Raw genomic sequence first — 18,236 nt, 5'->3', positions numbered from 1 at the left:
TTCCTGATGTTGTCGCTGCTTTCTTCCCCAGATGCAAAGCAACTCAGCCATCAATCCTTACACGTCTTTGTTAATGACTGCGACAGAGCTGGGATGGAGAGTCAAATTAAAGAGTCTTCTTATTTATGACTGGAATAATCAGGGTCAGACTCCCCGCCGGCTTCATCGGAAAAAGTTAAGGGACAATTGTACTTAAGGATTAATTATTGCTATTCCCGGAGGGAGCAAATGCATCTGCAACACTAGGAAAGAAACTTAATAATAATAATAATAATAATAATAATAATAATAATAATAATAATAATAATAATAATAATAATAATAATAATAATAATAAAAAAAAAACCGAGCGTTGTTAATTGGAAAGGGGAAAAAAAAGGTTACAGGTTGCCCATTCGTTTAGTGACCATTCAGTTACAACAGAAAAATGGGACGTGACTTGTTTTTCACATTTACGACCACTGCAGCATCACGTGACTGAAATTCAGACCGACTCGTCTTTATGGCAGTTGCCGCGTCCCTTTTTGCGACCTTCTGACAAGCAAAGTCAAGGGGGGGGGGGGAGAAGCCGGATTCATTTAACTAAACCCCTGCAGCGAGTTACTTAGCAACTGTGGCAAAGGAAGGTCATAAAACGGGGCAAAACTCATTTAACGACCGTCTCACTTCGCGACGGGATTTTTGAGCTCCACACTGGTTCCGAGTGGAGTGCTGCCTGTTATGTTCAAGACTAACTCAACTGTGGCAAAGAAAGGTCATAAAACAGGGCAAAACTCATTTAACGACCGTCTCACTTCGCGACGGGATTTTTGAGCTCCACACTGGTTCCGAGTGGAGTGCTGCCTGTTATGTTCAAGACTAACTCAACTGTGGCAAAGAAAGGTCATAAAACAGGGCAAAACTCATTTAACGACCGTCTCACTTCGCGACGGGATTTTTGAGCTCCACACTGGTTCCGAGTGGAGTGCTGCCTGTTATGTTCACAAAGCACTTAACATACACACGGAGAGTACGTTTTTCTCTGACCTCTGGGAACGCCACCCCAAGGCACATTCAGTTAACTACAAGTAAAAGCATGTATCAAATAGAAGAGGAAAGAAAAATAACCATTCAAATCAGATTCCAACAGTATTCGAATTACTGTTACTATTTTGCAAGTTTCAGGGTCATTTTTTTTTAATTACCTTATCGCAGAATTCAGCGAGGGCCGTGAAGTCCCATTTCTTGGCATAGGTAATATTATACCTGAGTATAGCGTCCTACAAAATAAAAATATAGCACAGCATTGGCAACAGGGGAGGAAAATAAAGGTTGTTTTGAATCAACTGCGCCCTCTGCTGTTCAATCGCTATTTAGCAACAGATGTAACAGTGGCAGGGATGTTTGCAGAAATACAAGGATATATATTTTTCAAAAATTGAGAGGGACTATCTCTGGAAGCCTTCCATTCCTATCTTCAGGGCTCTCCATTAAGAATCGAACAAGCCTAAAATTGCCACTCGTGGTAGCTCTTTCACCCAGCTTTGGGTTTTAAGGACAGGAACGGGAAACTTTTACGGGCTAAAGGCCCAGACCTTCAAAACTGCCTGAAAAAAAGTAGGAATTTGGAACTTTGTTTCTGGAATCTTGGACAGGATGCGAGTAAGAGCAAAAAGCCGTGTCTTCCAATATCCCACTTTAAATCCCACCCAAAGTTAAAGCACAAGCTGAAAACAAAAATAATGAATTTCACTGAGTTAGTCTTGGAATACTTGGGTGGCCACAACCTTTTGATCTGTCTCTTTCTCTGTCACTCTCTCTATATCTATTATCTATCTATCTATCTGTCTGTCTGTCTGTCTATCTATCTCTATCTTTATCTCTCTATCTGTCAGTGTCTATCTAATTGTTTTATTTCTTGGACATTATCTCTCTCTCTCTCTCTGTCTGTCTGTCTGTCAGTCTGTCTATCTAATTGTCGTATTCCTTGGACATTATCTATCTTTCTATCTATCTATCATCTATCTATCTATCTATCTATCTATCTATCTCAGTCTGTCTGTCTATCTAATTGTCATATTCCTTGGACATTATCTGTCTGTCTGTCTATCTATCATCTATCTATCTATCTATCTATCTATCTATCTATCTATCTATCTATCTATCTATCTATCTATCTATCTCAGTCTGTCTATCTAATTGTCGTATTCCTTGGACATTGTCTGTCTGTCTGTCTGTCTGTCTGTCTGTCTGTCTGTCTATCTATCTATCTATCTATCTATCTATCTATCTCAGTCTGTCTATCTAATTGTCGTATTCCTTGGACATTGTCTGTCTGTCTGTCTGTCTGTCTGTCTGTCTGTCTGTCTATCTATCTATCTATCTATCTATCTATCTATCTATCTATCTATCTATCTATCTCAGTCTGTCTATCTAATTGTCTATTCCTTGGACATTCTCTGTCTCTCTCTCTCTCTCTCCTGCCTTTATTAGTTTTACAAATAACTCAAGGCAGCGAACATGCACAACAGACCTTCCTTCTCCTATTTTCCTCAAAACAACAACCTTGTGAAGTGGGTTGAGCTGAGAGGGTCTGGCCCAAAGTCACCCAGACGGCTTTTATAGGTAAGGCGAGACTTGGACTCAGGCCCTTGCTTTTTTCACCTGATGCCTTAATTATTTAGACTAAACTGGCTCTTACGCATGTGGATATGCTGCAAAAAATTTTTTTTAAAAAAAATCCAATTTCTGAGCAATCAGTTAGTATTCCTTAACTGGCTTTCTCCTAAATCACTATCACTTTTTTCTGTGTTTAAGGCTGATCGAATAAAAGGAACGGAATGAACCATACACGTGATAGTGTATTGGCTCTCTGGTCAACTCGCCCGGTAACACAATCTTGGCTCCCCAAGTTGTGCAATTCTACCACTCTTCGGCTACCCGACTCAGCCACGGTTCCCCGGGCCATTTTTCATGTTATGGAATTTTTCACGTTACGGAATCCAGCCACATTGCCGGACGTTCATCTCACCGTGAAGCGTGAGGTGGTTCGTCTGAGCTCTGCTGTTATCAGACTCTTGAGTCAGCCACCCCCTTTAAAACAGCAGCTCCATCATATTAAGGTCAACCAGTTATTTCGACGGATGGATGGAGGTGACAGCTTGGAAGGCTAGGCACTGAGATGGGGAGCGTGGGTGAGCAATTCCAGTTTCCAAATGCATTTTTATCACCCGCCCGGGGAAACGCAAGCCGAGACAAAATGGTGGGGTGGGCTTAATTACATCAGCCGCCAACGCCTGGGTGCAAAAAGCCACAGCTATGAATAATAAACCTTTCACAACAAGAATCCAATCTATGTTTGAGCTAATGTGCAGAGTTTCCTGGTCAATAAATTTAATAAAATTTAAATAAATTATTAAATTAATTAAATTAAATTAAATTAAATTAAATTAAATTAAATTAATAAAATAAATGTCATGCCCTTGTTTTTAGTAAAATGTTGTCTAGCTATCAGTCAAGTGTGAGCCCATATAGGAGGAGATGGGAGGTTTTTTGCATGGATTAAGTTGTCAAACTATTGTTACAAGCAGGGTTGTGAAATTTGTTGCATTTCTGCTCCCTGAAACCAAAAAGAAAAATATCTAAAAGAGGAAACTGAAATATTAATACCCTCTCCAGCTTCAATCACAGAAGTCCAAAAGTGAGAGAGAGAGAAAGAGAAAGAGGGAGAGAGAGAGAGAGAGAGAGAGAGAGAGAGAGAGAGAGAGAGAGAGAGAGAAGTAGTCCAAACAAGCTCTTGAACTGGTGTAAACCTACTCAATTAGAATAATTATAAATGGATAAAATCCTCTCCTGACTGTCCCCCTTTGGAAAGAAAGAAAGAAAGAAAGAAAGAAAGAAAGAAAGAAAGAAAGAAAGAAAGAAAGAAAGAAAGAAAGAAAGAAAGAAAGAAAGAAAGAAAGAAAGAAAGAAAGAAAGAAAGAAAGAAAGAAAGAAAGAAAGAAAGAAAGAAAGAAAGAAAGAAAGAAAGAAAGAAAGAAAGAAAGAAAGAAATTTTTTAAGTCAACACTGATTTTTTTAAATTATTAAAAAATCACTGGCCTCCACGAATAAAGTCAGTCTTCTAATAAGCAACTGTATTTCCTTATCCAAAATGATGAATTGTAACCATAACCATCCCTTACGATTAGCAAGAAGCCAACTACCACATTATAGCTAACTTTAATGAAATTTACTAGTAAATTGATTGGAAATGCAGAAGCAATTATTTGCTTAGCAAAGGAAGGCCCTATTCAAGGGTGCAGCTTAAGTCATGAATCAATGTTAATATAGCGTGGGGCTTCATGACTATTACGATTCTGCATTGAAAACCATTCCCAATATAATTTCATAAATAACCGTCATAAATAACTGCTGGCATTCTCACAGCAGAAGTCTCCCCTATTTTGAAGAACTTATTGCGAAATTAAATTGCAGCATTCGGTGAGTTGTACAGGTACAAACGCAGCCAGCCATCAAATTACAACTTTGACGGTTCAAAGTTCCAACAGCTTATGGGCATGTGATCAAAATTCAGGCATTTTTGACACCTGGCGTGTATTTGTGATGGCTGCAGGATCGCCAGGATCACGTGATCGCTACTTCACAACAAGAAAATTCTAGTGTGTGCAGAAATAGCTAGATTGAGTTTAAAGATAAAAGTGAAAGACGACTCCGTGTACTTTAGAACATGGGATAATTTCTATCAATGGCTAGAAAAACAAGTTAGAGAGAAAGGAACGTGATCTGTAACTTTGATTATATATTAGCAAGAAGGCTATTGAGTGATTAATTAACACGTCGTTTATGGCAATTAACTATTATCTATTATTGTTTGTTAAACACATGAACCCAGACATTATGCTGCTTGCTAAATATTGAGAATGTTATTTGGAAAAACCCTAATCCTAACCCTAATCCAAATCCCAACCCCAATCCCACCTTATTCCTAACCCTATAAAACCTTAAATAATTTATACAAAAAACCCCACAAGCTTCTGACAAGCAAAAAGGGGGAGCAAATTCGCTTAACGACCAATTCCCTTAACTGCAGTGATTTTCTTAATAGCCATGGCCAAAAAAAAAACAACCCTGTAAAATCAGCCACAAATTCCATTCCCTAGCAATGAAAATTCTGGTCCAAATTTTGGTTGGTAAATTAGGGACTATCTGTAATTCTTTGGCTGGTTACCGTCTGTAACTGAAAAGTCTTTACCTTCAAATCTCGGGAACAGGTGAATTTCTTGAGGAGTGAAGTCTGTATTAATTCCCATCGGCTCCCAGCAGTCCTGTCACCATTCTTTATAAAGAACAAATATTTTATATATCATATTAAAACCATTCAACGTCTTAAGATTTACTCTCCATTGAGAACAAACAAAAACTGTGCATGCCTGTAATTTGTAAAGCATCGACCGAATTTACAACTGTGCTGCTATTAGGAAAGGAACTATGAAGCATTTACTTAGGTTTTAAGAGAGTCGTACACAGTAATCAGCCTTTTTTTTTTTCCCCGACTAGTCAGTGGGACTGCACCAGTAATGTAATTTAGCTTTACCTTTTCCACTACCGTGTTTCCCCAAAATAAGATCCGGTCTTATATATCTGCGTTCATTTCGCCGGGATCTGAAAACCTGGCTTTTCAATCTATCAGGCCTGGACTGAAGGGGTTTTAGCTTTTTAATATTGTTTTAATTGTTGGGCTTTAATTAATTTAATTCATTTTAATTTTATATTATCTTTTTATATTGTCTTTTATATGCTGCCCTGTAAACCGCCCTGAGTCCTTCGGGAATAGGGCGGTATAGAAAACTAAATAAATAAATTTTTTTTTGCCTCCAAAAGAGGCACCAGGTCTTATTTTCAGGGGGTGTCTTACTTCAGGCTACTTCTGCTGCTCGCGGCAGAAGGCCACGTGGCTCTTTGGGCCGACTCCGCTTTCTGCAGCGGCAACGGCCTGAAGCGCCACGTGGCCTCCTGCCGTGAGCAGAAGCGGCCCGAAGCACTGCGTGAAGAGCGGAAAGGGCCCGAAGCACCATGCGGCATCCTGCCGCGAGCAGCGGCAACGACGCAATGTGCCTCGTGGCTTCTGGCCGCAAGTGGCAGCAAGCGGCCGCAGAAGACGTCAAGGAGGTATCGGGCTGTGGTGGTCCTACTGGTAAGAGGGTTCAGGGCGCGTGGGGGCAGCTTCGCCCCTCCTACCCCTGCCCTAGCTTGATTTTAAGGGGTGTGCCTCACTTAGTTTTGGGGTTAGTTTGGGGGAAGGGCTTATATATTAGGCCCACCTCCCAAAAATCAAGCTAAGGGTTACTATCGGGCTGGATCTTACTTTCGTGGAAACACAGTGGAAACGTGAGTTCACTGCCACCCACACAGACTAAAAAAGGGTTTACAGGACACCTATTTCCTGCATTCCCGATATTCTTCAGAGCTAAGAGATGCAAACAAAAACCCTTACAATTATGAATATGTACTCCCTCCTGAAAAATCCAATACCAGCTTCATCCCAATGATTCCCAAACTGATTTTCAGATCACAATAAGAGAGAACATAATGCGAGCGCAAGTCATGCAAACATGCCGACAGATCCAGGGTGGGGAAAATAATTTTTAAGTCACACGGCCCTCAATTCTTTTGAAAAAGGAAAGGGGGGAAAAAATCCTTGAAATAAGAAAGCTTTGATTTCTTTTTTTTCTTTTTTTTTTTGCTCATCAATCAAACTGGTCTTAGGGTGGGCAGAATCCACGCACCAATGTGATCAGCTTGAGCGCAGAAGGCGATCCCTGAGGCAAACAGGTTCTCAAATCACTTTTTGGCTTAAAAAGTTTTGTTATCAACCGTCCGGACTCTACAACACAGTCCAAAGACAGGCAGTCCTCGAATTACAACAGCTTTTCACGCTTAAGACCACTGCAGCATCCCCGTGGCCAGGTGATCCAAAATTCAGACCACTGGCCACTGACTCAGATTTATGACGGTTGCCGTGTCCCGGGATCCCCTTTCGCGAAATTCTGACAAGCAAAGTCAACGGGGGTAAGCCAGATTTACTTAACAACCGGGTGACTAACTTGACAACTGTGGTGATTCGCTTAACCACTGTGCCAAAAAAAGGTCATAAAATTCACTTAAAACAAATGTCTTGCTTAGCAACAGAAATTTTGGGCTCGACTCTGGTCGTGAAGTCAAGAACGACCTGTAAATATAATCAGCACAAAGCGGTGTTAACTACTCAGACTTCCTAAGTAATTTGGCGGCACCAAACAAAATGGGGCTTTTCAAGACTTGTACAGTTCGATCTTGACATCTTCAGCCGACTTGTAGTAACAGAACCCAGCTCTTTGGATGGCTTTTGATAAGATATTGAGTAATACGGCAGGAGAGGTTATCCTATAAATTTAATCCAACGCTAATTTCTCGAAACGGCTGTTACAACATCCAGCTTGCATAATGTAAAAACTGCTGGAAAATCCAGCACTGTCACCCAACCTATTTCTCCTCTGAAATCGCATCTTGTTATAATTGAATATTCGCACAAATGGGACACGTGGGGTGATTGATATACATGCTTCCCCCATTTCCTTGTCAAGGATAGTGCCTTTGTTCGACTGTATTATACAGTGTTACCTTGGCACTCAGCTGCTTTGAAACTGATTGAATTTGGTACTCAACTCATTTTGATGCAAATGTTTTGCCCTGGTACTCGTCGTTTGTTTGATATCCGATGCATAACCTAGAACTTGTCGGTGTCGGTTGCCCTGTGACTCACTACATTATTCTTTATGGGCAAAACTGTTTGCTACTCATCATTTTTTGCTACTCATCGCGCCTCCCAGAACCAGCTAATGATGAGTATCAAGGCACTGAGGTAGTCCCACTCATCCAATAAAATTATTGTCGCTTTCTAATACTGAATTTTGCCGACTTTGTAAAACGTCGTTAATTTTTTGCTTATAACTATGGAATAACTGGGAACCGCAGATTTGTGCACTGTGAAAGTATAAGGCTTGCTTATGGAAATGTTATTGTCATGATTACAAAAGCTTTACTAATTATAAACCGCAAAAGGGCTGGCTGCCATGGATTAGATTAGATTTCTACAATATATGGATGATTACAATGCATTATGGCAAATCTATACAGCACACTAAAAAGCAGAGACATCACCCTGCCGACAAAAGTGCGTATAGTCAAGGCTATGGTCTTCCCAGTTGCAATGTATGGCTATGAAAGTTGGACCATAAGAAAGGCTGAGCGCCAAAGAATTGAAGCCTTTGAACTACGGTGCTGGAGAAGACTCCTGCGAGTCCCTTGGACTGCAGGGCGATCAAACCGGTCAGTCCTAGAGGAGATCAACCCTGACTGCTCTTTAGAAAGCCAGATCCTGAAGCTAAAACTCAAATACTTTGGCCACCTAATGAGAAGGAAGGACTCACTGGAGAAGAGCCTAATGCTGGGAAAGGTTGAGGGCAAGAGAAGAAGGGGACGACAGAGAATGAGGTGGCTGGATGGAGTCACTGAAGCAGTAGGCGTGAGCTTAAATGGACTCCAGAAGATGGTAGAGGACAGGAAGGCCTGGAGGAACGTTGTCCATAGGGTCGCGATGGGTCGGACACGACTTCGCAGCTAACAACAACGTATCGTGCACATCGGAAACAATTGGCCACCGAGTAACACAACGATCATCAAAGGCGCTGAGAGCATAGCTAAGAAACACAGAAGATCCTGTTCCTTAAGTAGCTACGTGGCCTCACCTCATCTTCTACAGGATACAAATTCTGTTCCGAGCAAGGCATTTTCACATGTTTGTTGTCCCACAAATCCTTATAATGGGTCGGGAAAGGCTTAGGCACTTCTCCTTCCTTCAGAAGATCTACCTAACACAGAGAAGATATGCCGGGGAAAAAAAGAAGCAAATGACATTTAAGCTTAAGATCCAAATCTGCAACACTTCCAAGACTTTTACAATCACAAAATGTTTCTCAACCTTGGCAGCTTTTTAAGATTTGTGGTCTTCAATTCCGAGAATTCCTCAGCTAGTTGAAGCCCACCCATTTTAAAAGTTGTTCAGGTTGAGAGACATTGATATGAGTTAAGCAACCATTCTGTTCCCTCCCCCCCCCCCCAAAAAAAAATCTTGTTACTTTTTGAACAAATAGGGGAGGGGCAGGCAACCTTGGCTCTTTTATGACGCGTGGACTTCAACTCCCAGAATTCCTGAGCCAGCATGGGGGAACTATGGCCCCTTCATGACTCGTGGACTTCAACTCCCAGAATTCCTCAGCCAGCATGGGGGAAATATGGCCCCCTTCATGACTCGTGGACTTCAACTCCCAGAATTCCTGAGCCAGCATTGGGGAAACTATGGCCCACTTCATGACTTGTGGACTTCAACTCCCAGAATTCCTCAGCCAGCATGGGGGAAATATGGCCCCTTCATGACTCGTGGACTTCAACTCCCAGAATTCCTGAGCCAGCATGGGGAAACTATGGTCCACTTCATGACTTGTGGACTTCAACTCCCAGAATTCCTCAGCCAGCATGGGGGAAATATGGCCCCTTCATGACTTGTGGACTTCAACTCCCAGAATTCCTCAGCCAGCACGGCTCAGCTTGGAAACCCCTCCCTTTCCCCTCAGCATGGCAGGCTCAGGAATTCTGGGAGTTGAAGTCCACGAGTTATAAAAGAGCCAAGGTTACTAACCCCTGAAATAGGGTATTTAGCTGTGCACTGCATTACTTGGTGTTCTAGATAGCATTCATATTTTCAGATTTTAAGCCTGAAAATATAAATATAAATACACACACACACAAACACACACACACACACCACACGAGAAATTTAAAAACGGGAATCCCAGGTGCAGACATTTGAAATCAGTAAAAATAAAAACAATGAACTCTGGGATATAAGAAAAAAGCCTTTTTTATTGCTGAGCTTTCGTCAACTAGCTGTTGACATCATCAAAGCAAGCCCTTTTTTATTTTTACTGATTTCAAATAAGTGTGTGTGTGTGTGTGTGTACACATACTGTACACCAGGGGTGTCAAACTCAATTTCATTGAGTGCCGCATCAGCATTGTGGTTGCCCTCAGGGGGCCGGGTGGGCGTGGCCAGGGTGGGCGTGGCCTACTGGGTGGGCGTGGCTAGAGTGCATATGGCCTACTGGGTGGGCGTGGCCAGCTCTACATCGTTGGCATCAAGGGTGCCTATGGGGGCCTGGGCAGGAGTGGGACAGATCTGAGGGTCTCTGGCGGAAGGAGGGTCTCTGGGCCAGGGCCAAGGCAGTGGGGGCCATTCCCTCGCTGTTTCCAGGATGGCTTCGCGGGCCACATGAAACCACTTCGCGGGCCGCATCCGGCCTCCGGGACTTGTGTTTGACATGTCTGCTGTACACATACACACATACATACATACAGGGACTGAAAGAGTATCTGTAATTATATCTTAACATTTTACTTCAACCCATGCAACCTATACTCATTTTACGTCACATAGGTATTATTTGATTTCTCTCTCTCAATGAAGTTGTAGCAAGTTGCTGCAACACAGAAAAAAGAACGTGTCCTATTGGCTTAGAAATATTAAGAATTGACCAGCAATTCAGATACTGCGTCTCAAAAAAAAACACCTGCTTGTGATGAGTGCAACTGATAGGAAACGAAAGATTTCCTACCTCCCCCCCCCCTCAGCGGCTTCCTAAAGGTGGGAACTCTTGGGTAGACAAATGGCGAAGTGCGGGAACAAACGAGAGTTTTGGAAATCAAGAAGCGCCGATGAAACCGCCTCAACGCTTTCTTTTAACCCGCGTTTATAGGAAACATACCCTTCGCTCCCCATTTCCTCTCTGTCCGAGGTCCAAAGTTTTGGGGAGTGTCAGGATGTAGCACTCTTTAAATGCTTCCTCAACCTACAAAAGGTCAAGATGGAATGGGAGAGTGTCTATCCCGGCAAGAATAAGATTCGCTAGTAAAGGAAATGTCGTACTCTGATTGTAACCGTATGCTTGGCGGATGGTCTCAAATGAGGAAGATGGAGCCCACAGACCGGCATTCTTCGCATCTCTTCAATTGGGGTCCCAAACCACTTTCTGTTAGACGGGAGCGAGGGAGGGGTGTATGTACAATGCTTCCTTCCTGGGCGGTGTTCACTCCTGTCATTGAGAGATTTAAGATAAAACTTTCATCGGGTAAAGAGAAACGATCAGCAATTTTTTTTAAAAAAGGACCATACTGAAAATTAAAACTAACCAGGATAAAAGACAGGAACTGCGCAACTTACAACAATTGGCAGAGTGGCTGTTTGAATCAACGGCAGCACTGGGGCGGGGGGGGGGGGGGGAGGGAGAAATTGGTTAATGACGTTTTTCACTCTTTTGACTACCGGGGCATCCGGTAGTCAAAATTCATCCGCTTGGCAATGGGCTCAAATTTATAACGGTGGCAGCGTCCCGGGGTGACATGGTCACCTTTTGTGAGTTTCTGACAAACACAAGTCAACGGGGAGGCTGGGTTCACTTAATAACCATGCTACTAACTTAAGGAAGGTTGTAAAATGGGGCAAGTGTCACTTATTTTTTATTTTTTTTATATTTATTTATTTATTTATTTATTTGTTTGTTTATTTATTTATTTATTTGATTTGTATACCGCCCTTCTCCCTAAGGACTCAGGGCGGTGAACAGTGACATAAATGTCAAAATGTACAAATACAGAAAACTGAAAATAAATTAAGCCCTACTGCCCAAATGTAGAAGATAAGTTAAAACCACAATTAAAATTAAACCCGTCAGACCAGACCGGATTGCTTAAATAGATATGTTTTTAGATCTATTTAGATAAATCCCATTTATATCCCGCCCTTTCTCCGAAGACTCAGGGTGGCTTACAATTTAAGCACAAATCAATGTGCTTAGCAGTAGCCTTCATTCTATGTATATGCCTGCTTATTAGGGCTTTCGCCCCCCCCCAAGCGGCATTATTACAAAGTCAGCTGATTGCCCCCAACAATCTGGGTCCTCATTTTACCTACCTGGGAAGGATGGAAGGCTGAGTCAACCTTGAGCCTGGTGGGACTCGAACCTGCACTAATTGCAGGCAGCTGGTGTTACTTAAGGAGGCATTAGCCCACTGCTCCACCAAGGCTCCTTAACGGCTGTCTTGTTTAGCAACAGGAATTTTGGGGCTCAATTGTACTCGCAGGCCAAAACTACCTGTATTCAGCACTCTCAGCTAACACGTCAAAAGAACTAGCCAAATTATTCAATAGCCAAACAGCAACATTTCTGGCACTAGTGAAGCTCACCCTGAAAAACAATCCAATTCAAAAAAGTACAAATGATTCTTCTTTTATGATGATGATAGGAAAGGCCCACTTTCCAATTGCAACTTCTGGTATTATTTTGTGAGAATTGTGGATCAGCTGATGGGGGGGGGTTTCCCCCAGAAAATCATTATTAGCATCACAGTAAAACTAAATCGCTTGTTTTGTCCTAAGTTTGGGGGAGGGGGGAGGAATCCAGAAAATATCTTTTATCCCAAATTTGGATCAACGAAATGGAATAATGGAACAATGAAAAGAGCCTTTTCAAAACTCAAGGGTGTTTTGCACCATCCCCGAAACCTCTTGTCCTCTCGTATGTCATCCTGTGATTTTGCCCCCCTGATGTACCTTTATTTTCCATTTTGCTCTGAGTTTACTTTGAGTTGTCTTTAAAAAGGTAAAGGTTCCCCCGCACATGCGTGCTAGTCGTTTCCGACTCTAGGGGCCGGTGCTCATCTCCATTTCAAAGCCGAAGAGCCAGCGCTTGTCCGAGGACGTCTCCGTGGTCATGTGGCCGGCATGACTAGACGCCAAAGGCGCACGGAACGCTGTTACCTTCCCTATTGGTCCCTATTTTTCTACTTGCATTTTTACATGCTTTCGAGCTGCTAGGTTGGCAGAAGCTGGGACGAGTAACAGGCGCTCACTCTGTTACGCGGCACTCGGGATTCGACCCGCCAAACTGCCGACCTTTTGATCAACAAGCTCAGCATCCTAACCCACTGAGCCACCACGTCCCTATTTGCAGCTCCTTGCAAACCCAAATTAAGAGCCTTGTGTGTGTGCGTGTCTGTGTGTGTGTGAAACCCACCGATACCTTTTTTCATCCCCTCTATGGACCCGTGGGAAATGGGCAGTAATTTTCGAGTCCTTCCTTCCCCCGTGCTTGGCACCTCTGGCCTCCGACGCCAGGTGAGGTGAAGATCCTGACCCTTCTGCGAGCATTTCAGCATCTTTCGCGGGATTATCCACGGCTTCGGGGTTGAGGCTAAATCGGTCCCCTTCGCTTTTTGGGGGAGAAAACTGTCTCTTTCTGGAATCCAGGTCAGTCTCTGCCCTCCGGAAGTGGGCGGAATTGTCCGGCCCTTCCGACACATCAATATTGCCGTGGTCCTCAGGAAGAGGGCTGATTTCTTCATCAGCCTCTGACATCTGGCAACTGTTTCTGGAGTTATCCACATCCATGGGCGATTCGGGCTCGCTCTCCTTCTCAAATGAGGGCGATTCCCCTAGACATCCCCGATTTCTGTCACGAAAGCCAGAAAGATCGGACGAAGTGTCCGGACCGCCTCCGTCGGAAAGCGGGCTCTCCGGGATCAAGTCTGCCTCGTCCGGCTCAGCGTTGTCACCCACGGGATCCTCAGGGCTGCAGTTTTCCAACAGCGGCGGGCTCTGCGGAGCTGCTTCCCTTGCAGGATCCCAGTCTTTGGAAGCCTGTTTTAAACTGGGCACCTTGGCGGGGCTGCCTGTAGGAAGCTTCCGGGTGGCAGAGTTTTCCCAGATTTCATGACCAGCTCGGTAAGGCCGAGCGCCAGTTTTGTACGTCTGGTGAAGGCTCACGTTTTTCAAGGGCTCGCTTGCCCATCTTGGTTTCAGAGCCTCGGCTTCGGAAAGCTTATCCCTGCAGGTGCCCACAAAAGTCCCTTGCTTGCTGCTCATTTCGGCGGATAAATTTGAGCACCCCTGCTGGAAGAGGCCCTCAGCCCTTTCGGCATCGTGGTCGAAAACACGTTCTTTTTTAACAAAGGCCATTTTGGACTCTGCTTCCATGTTGCTTCTTTTGCTTTGTCTGCAGAAAGGAACACACAAAGTGCGGTACATTTAAACAAGAGAGCCATTCCACACAATTCCGTGCCACTGGCCAGTATCCCAACAACTGAAGGGCACAGAGTTGCCCGTCTCTGAATTAAAATGCGCTCGTGAGCTCCCGGTTAGACTACTGCAATGCTCTCTACATGGGGCTGCCCTTGAGGATCACTCGGAGGCTTCAGCTGGTGCAGAATGTGGCCGCGCGAGTTGTGATGGGAGTCTCCCGATACTCCCGTGTAACACCTCTCCTCCGCGAGCTGCATTGGCTTCCGGTTGCCCTCCGGGTAAGATTCAAGGTGCTGGTGATGACCTATAAAGCCCTAAATGGCATGGGCCCGGATTATTATTTATTTATTTAGATTTATATACCACCCTTTCCTGAAGGACTCAGGGCGGTTTACAGGATATTAAAAGAAAATCAATACAAAAGTTAAAACAAATTAAAAAAGATTAAATGAAACCCTGAGAGAAAATAAATAAAATAAAATAAAATAAAATAAAAAATATCTTAGGGAGCACCTGCTGCCAGCATCAACTTCCCATCGTCCTGTGCGCTCCTACAGGGAGCGCCTCCTTAGGGTACCGCCGGTCAGTGAGTGCCGGCGGGTGATCCCCAGGGGGAGGGCGTTCTCTGTGGGCGCGCCTGCCCTGTGGAACGACCTGCCTGTGGAACTCCAGACCGCCCCCGACCTTCGTTCGTTTTGCCGGGACCTAAAAACTTGGTTATTTGATTTATCTGGCCTGGACTGAGGGGTTTTAATTTTTTAAACTTTTAAATTTTTTAAACTTTGGGCTACTAATTGTTATTTAAACTTATTTTAATTCTATTTTAACTCTTATTTTGTCTTTTAACTTTGCCCTGTAAAGCGCCCTGAGTCCTTCGGGAATAGGGCGGTATATAAAACTAATTAAATAAATAAATAAATAAATAAATAAAATATTGAGCAGCTTGTAAAAAGCTTCCTCTGAGCCTCATTTTCATTCTAAATTTTCTAGACACGTTGCTGTGCCGATTCCCATCCTTAGCTCAAAGGATCGTGTATTGCTAAGGTGTTTCTATGCTTTGCTATACTACAGAAAGACCTTGACTTATGATTTGTTTAATGACTGTGTTACTGACTTAACAACTGGAGCGATCCCTTTAACAGCCATGGCAAGACAGGGCAAAAGTCACTTAACAACGGTCTTGCTTGGCAAAGGAAATTTTGGGGTCAGTTGTGGCTGTGAGTTGCTGACTACCTGTATTCTTTTTTTCTAATCTCATGAGCATAGCAAAGGATGAGATTCCTTTCCGACATTTTTTTTTAAAAAAAATATAGTTCTGAAAACTGAAAAGCTCCACGAGACGCAACACAAACAACATGCAAAAGGTATAGCGTTTTCTCATTAAAAAAAATTCCCCAAAATACTGGCAATGAGTAACTTACAATTAAAAAAAAATGATAAGGATAAACTAAGCGATCGTGCCAAGCGGAGTGTGATTAAACACCCTTCCTTTACAAAAGACTCCAAACGAGAAGAAGCGCCCCCCTCCCCCGGGTCTGATATCAGCATCATTATGTTATGTCACCTCCTACACTGCTTAATTCTTTTTGTTGACATCCTTGTTAATAAAAAAGTATACTTCACTAAAAGGCTTAACAGCGAAAGCTAACGTTCTAGTGCAGGGGTGTCAAAACTGCCGGCCCGCGGGCTGGATGCGTCATGGCGAAACCGGGCCCACCCCATTGCCGGCAATGGGAAAAAAAAAAGTCACGACACGTCACGTGACGTTGCGAGTTTGATACCCCTGTTTATAGTGGGATATTAGCGTTCTGGCGGAATAATCTAGCGGTAGAGCTGTTCCTATAGGCTGCGGCAGAAATAAAATGAGTTGAACCTTGTTTTGTTTTACCTTTCAGATTCAACAGTTCTGGATCCTTTGCTCTCCATCCAGGAGGTAATCCTCTTTTGTTTGTAAACTGGAAGGAAATATACAGTCGTTTTACCGGAAGCAGAAATATATAAATCTATAAATTATGTATTAATTCATAAGGAAGTTTGGGGAAGCGTACCAAAGCCTTCAGAATCAGCTGCATATCCAAGCATGTGTTATTTACCAAAGGAAGTGTCACTTTTCTGACCAAGAAGCTGCAGGTAGTTCTCGACTTGGGACATTTCTTGCCACACTTGTTAAGCGACTCGCTGCAGTTGTGAAGTTAGTAAAACGGTTGTTATGTGAACCTGGCTACCCCCCCCCCCTAGACTTTGCTTGTCAGAAGGTCACATGACCTTAAGACACTGCAACTATTCCAAATATGAACAAGTTGCTGAGCGTCCGAATTGTGATCACGTGACCACGGGGGGGGGGGGGGCGCTGCAAAGGGTCATACACGTAAAAAGCAGCCATGAATCACTTGTGACTTTGAACAGTCAGTTAACAAGTCAGTTAATAAGTCGAGGACCACCTGCAGTTAAATACAGCCTGAAAAGTCTCTTTTACTAGGTGGCTCCACACAGAGCTGGGCCTCTTCCAGGCTGAACACAATGTGAAATATAACAACAACAACAACAACAACAACAGAACTCTACACGAGGAAAATGCAGCTCTCCAGCAGAATAAAAAGAAAAGAAAAAAGACAATTACAAATTCCAGTAAAGACTGCAAGCGAGGAAAACATGCTGGTCTATGGTGGAGTCTATGCTATGGTGATGGTATAGTCTATGGTACTCTAATGTTTAATGTTTTAAATTGTGATTTTAATTTTTGCGGCTAGACTTAATTTTATTTTAATTTTATAATGTATTGTTTTTAAATTTTGCCTTGTAAACCGCCCTGAGTCCTTTGGGAGTAGGGCGGTATATAAACCGAATAAATAAATAAATAAATAAATAAATAAACTGCAGCTCTCCAGCAGAATAATACTAATACTAATAATAAAAAAAAGACATTTGCAAATCCCAGTAGAGACCGCGGGCGAGGGGAACATGCTAGTCTATAGTTAGTCTATAAGTAGAAAAATAGGGACCACTCCGGTGGGAAGGTAACAGCGTTCCGTGCGCCTTTGGCGTCTAGTCATGCCGGCCACATGACCACGGAGACGTCCTCGGACAAGCGCTGGCTCTTCGGCTTTGAAACGGAGATGAGCACCGGCCCCTAGAGTCGGAAACGACTAGCACGCATGTGCGGGGGAACCTTTACCTTTTTAGTCTGTGAAATCTAATAATAATAATAATAATAATAATAATAATAATAATAATAATAATAATAATAATAATAATAATAATAATAGTGAATAAATGTAGCACCCAGAACTCCACCGGAGGGAACTGCAGCTCTCCAGCAGAATAAAAAGAAAAGAAAAAAGACATTTGCAAATCCCAGTAAAGACTGCAGGCGAGGGGAACATGCCGGTCTATGGTGGAGTCTATGCTATGGTGATGGTATAGTCTATGGTAATCTAATAACAATAATAAAAATAATAATGAGGATGATGATGATGATGAATGTGGCACCCAGAACTCCACAGGGGGGAACTGCAGCTAATACTAACAGTAATAATAAAAAAAGACATTTGCAAATCCCAGTAAAGACCGCAGGCGAGGGGAACATGCCGGTCTAGGGTGGAAGGAGATAAGCAGGAAGGAGATAAGCCAGCAGGACAGGGATCTCCTGGTGGTGACCCATCCCTCCCCTCATTGCTCCATCCCCGGGGCGCTCGCCTTTGTTCCCCACGGTGGCTGCGGGGCTGCCGGGTCCGGGCCCTTCCTCCCGGCGGCGGGGAGGCGGCGGGGGCTGCGGGACCACCTTTTCGGAGGAGGACGAGGGCGAGGAGGGCGCCGGCTTCCCCCCGGAACTGCTGGCCGGAAAGAAGGGGCCCAGGCGAGCCCTTTTCCCGGGGGGTTCACACTCGGGCCCCGCGCTCATGCTGGGGGGGGCGACCCAGGTCACCCCCGGGGGAGGGGGAAGCCCGGCCGCATCCTCCCCTCCTCTTCCTCCTCTTCCTCCTTCTTCTTCCTCGTTCCCCCGCCGAGCCGGAAAGCGAGCGTCGCAAAGAGACGCGGAGGAGGAGGAGGCGTCGCGATCGGATGACGTCACGCGCTCCCTCCC

At 43.7% G+C, this 18,236-nt stretch overlaps 1 protein-coding gene across 1 annotated transcript in view; it reads right to left on the bottom strand.

Annotated features, from left to right (window-relative positions):
* PARG (poly(ADP-ribose) glycohydrolase) overlaps positions 1–18,179 on the bottom strand; it is a 69,357-nt gene extending 51,178 nt beyond the window's left edge. Inside the window, exons 1-7 of the mRNA XM_081329783.1 lie at positions 17,849–18,179; positions 16,041–16,107; positions 13,155–14,126; positions 11,003–11,168; positions 8,769–8,891; positions 5,234–5,317; positions 1,185–1,259 (exon numbers count right to left, since the gene is read on the bottom strand). Of these exons, the coding sequence (XP_081185909.1) occupies positions 1,185–1,259; positions 5,234–5,317; positions 8,769–8,891; positions 11,003–11,168; positions 13,155–14,126; positions 16,041–16,107; positions 17,849–18,053 (1,692 nt within the window). The 5' untranslated portion in view covers positions 18,054–18,179. The remainder of the gene's footprint in view (positions 1–1,184; positions 1,260–5,233; positions 5,318–8,768; positions 8,892–11,002; positions 11,169–13,154; positions 14,127–16,040; positions 16,108–17,848) is intronic.
* Positions 18,180–18,236: the final 57 nt, after the last annotated feature.

Source organism: Vipera berus (genome assembly GCF_964194415.1).
Source record: "Vipera berus genome assembly, chromosome: 5".
In the NCBI taxonomy this organism is placed as follows: Eukaryota; Metazoa; Chordata; class Lepidosauria; order Squamata; family Viperidae; genus Vipera; species Vipera berus.
This window is presented reverse-complemented; position numbering and strand designations above follow the sequence as displayed.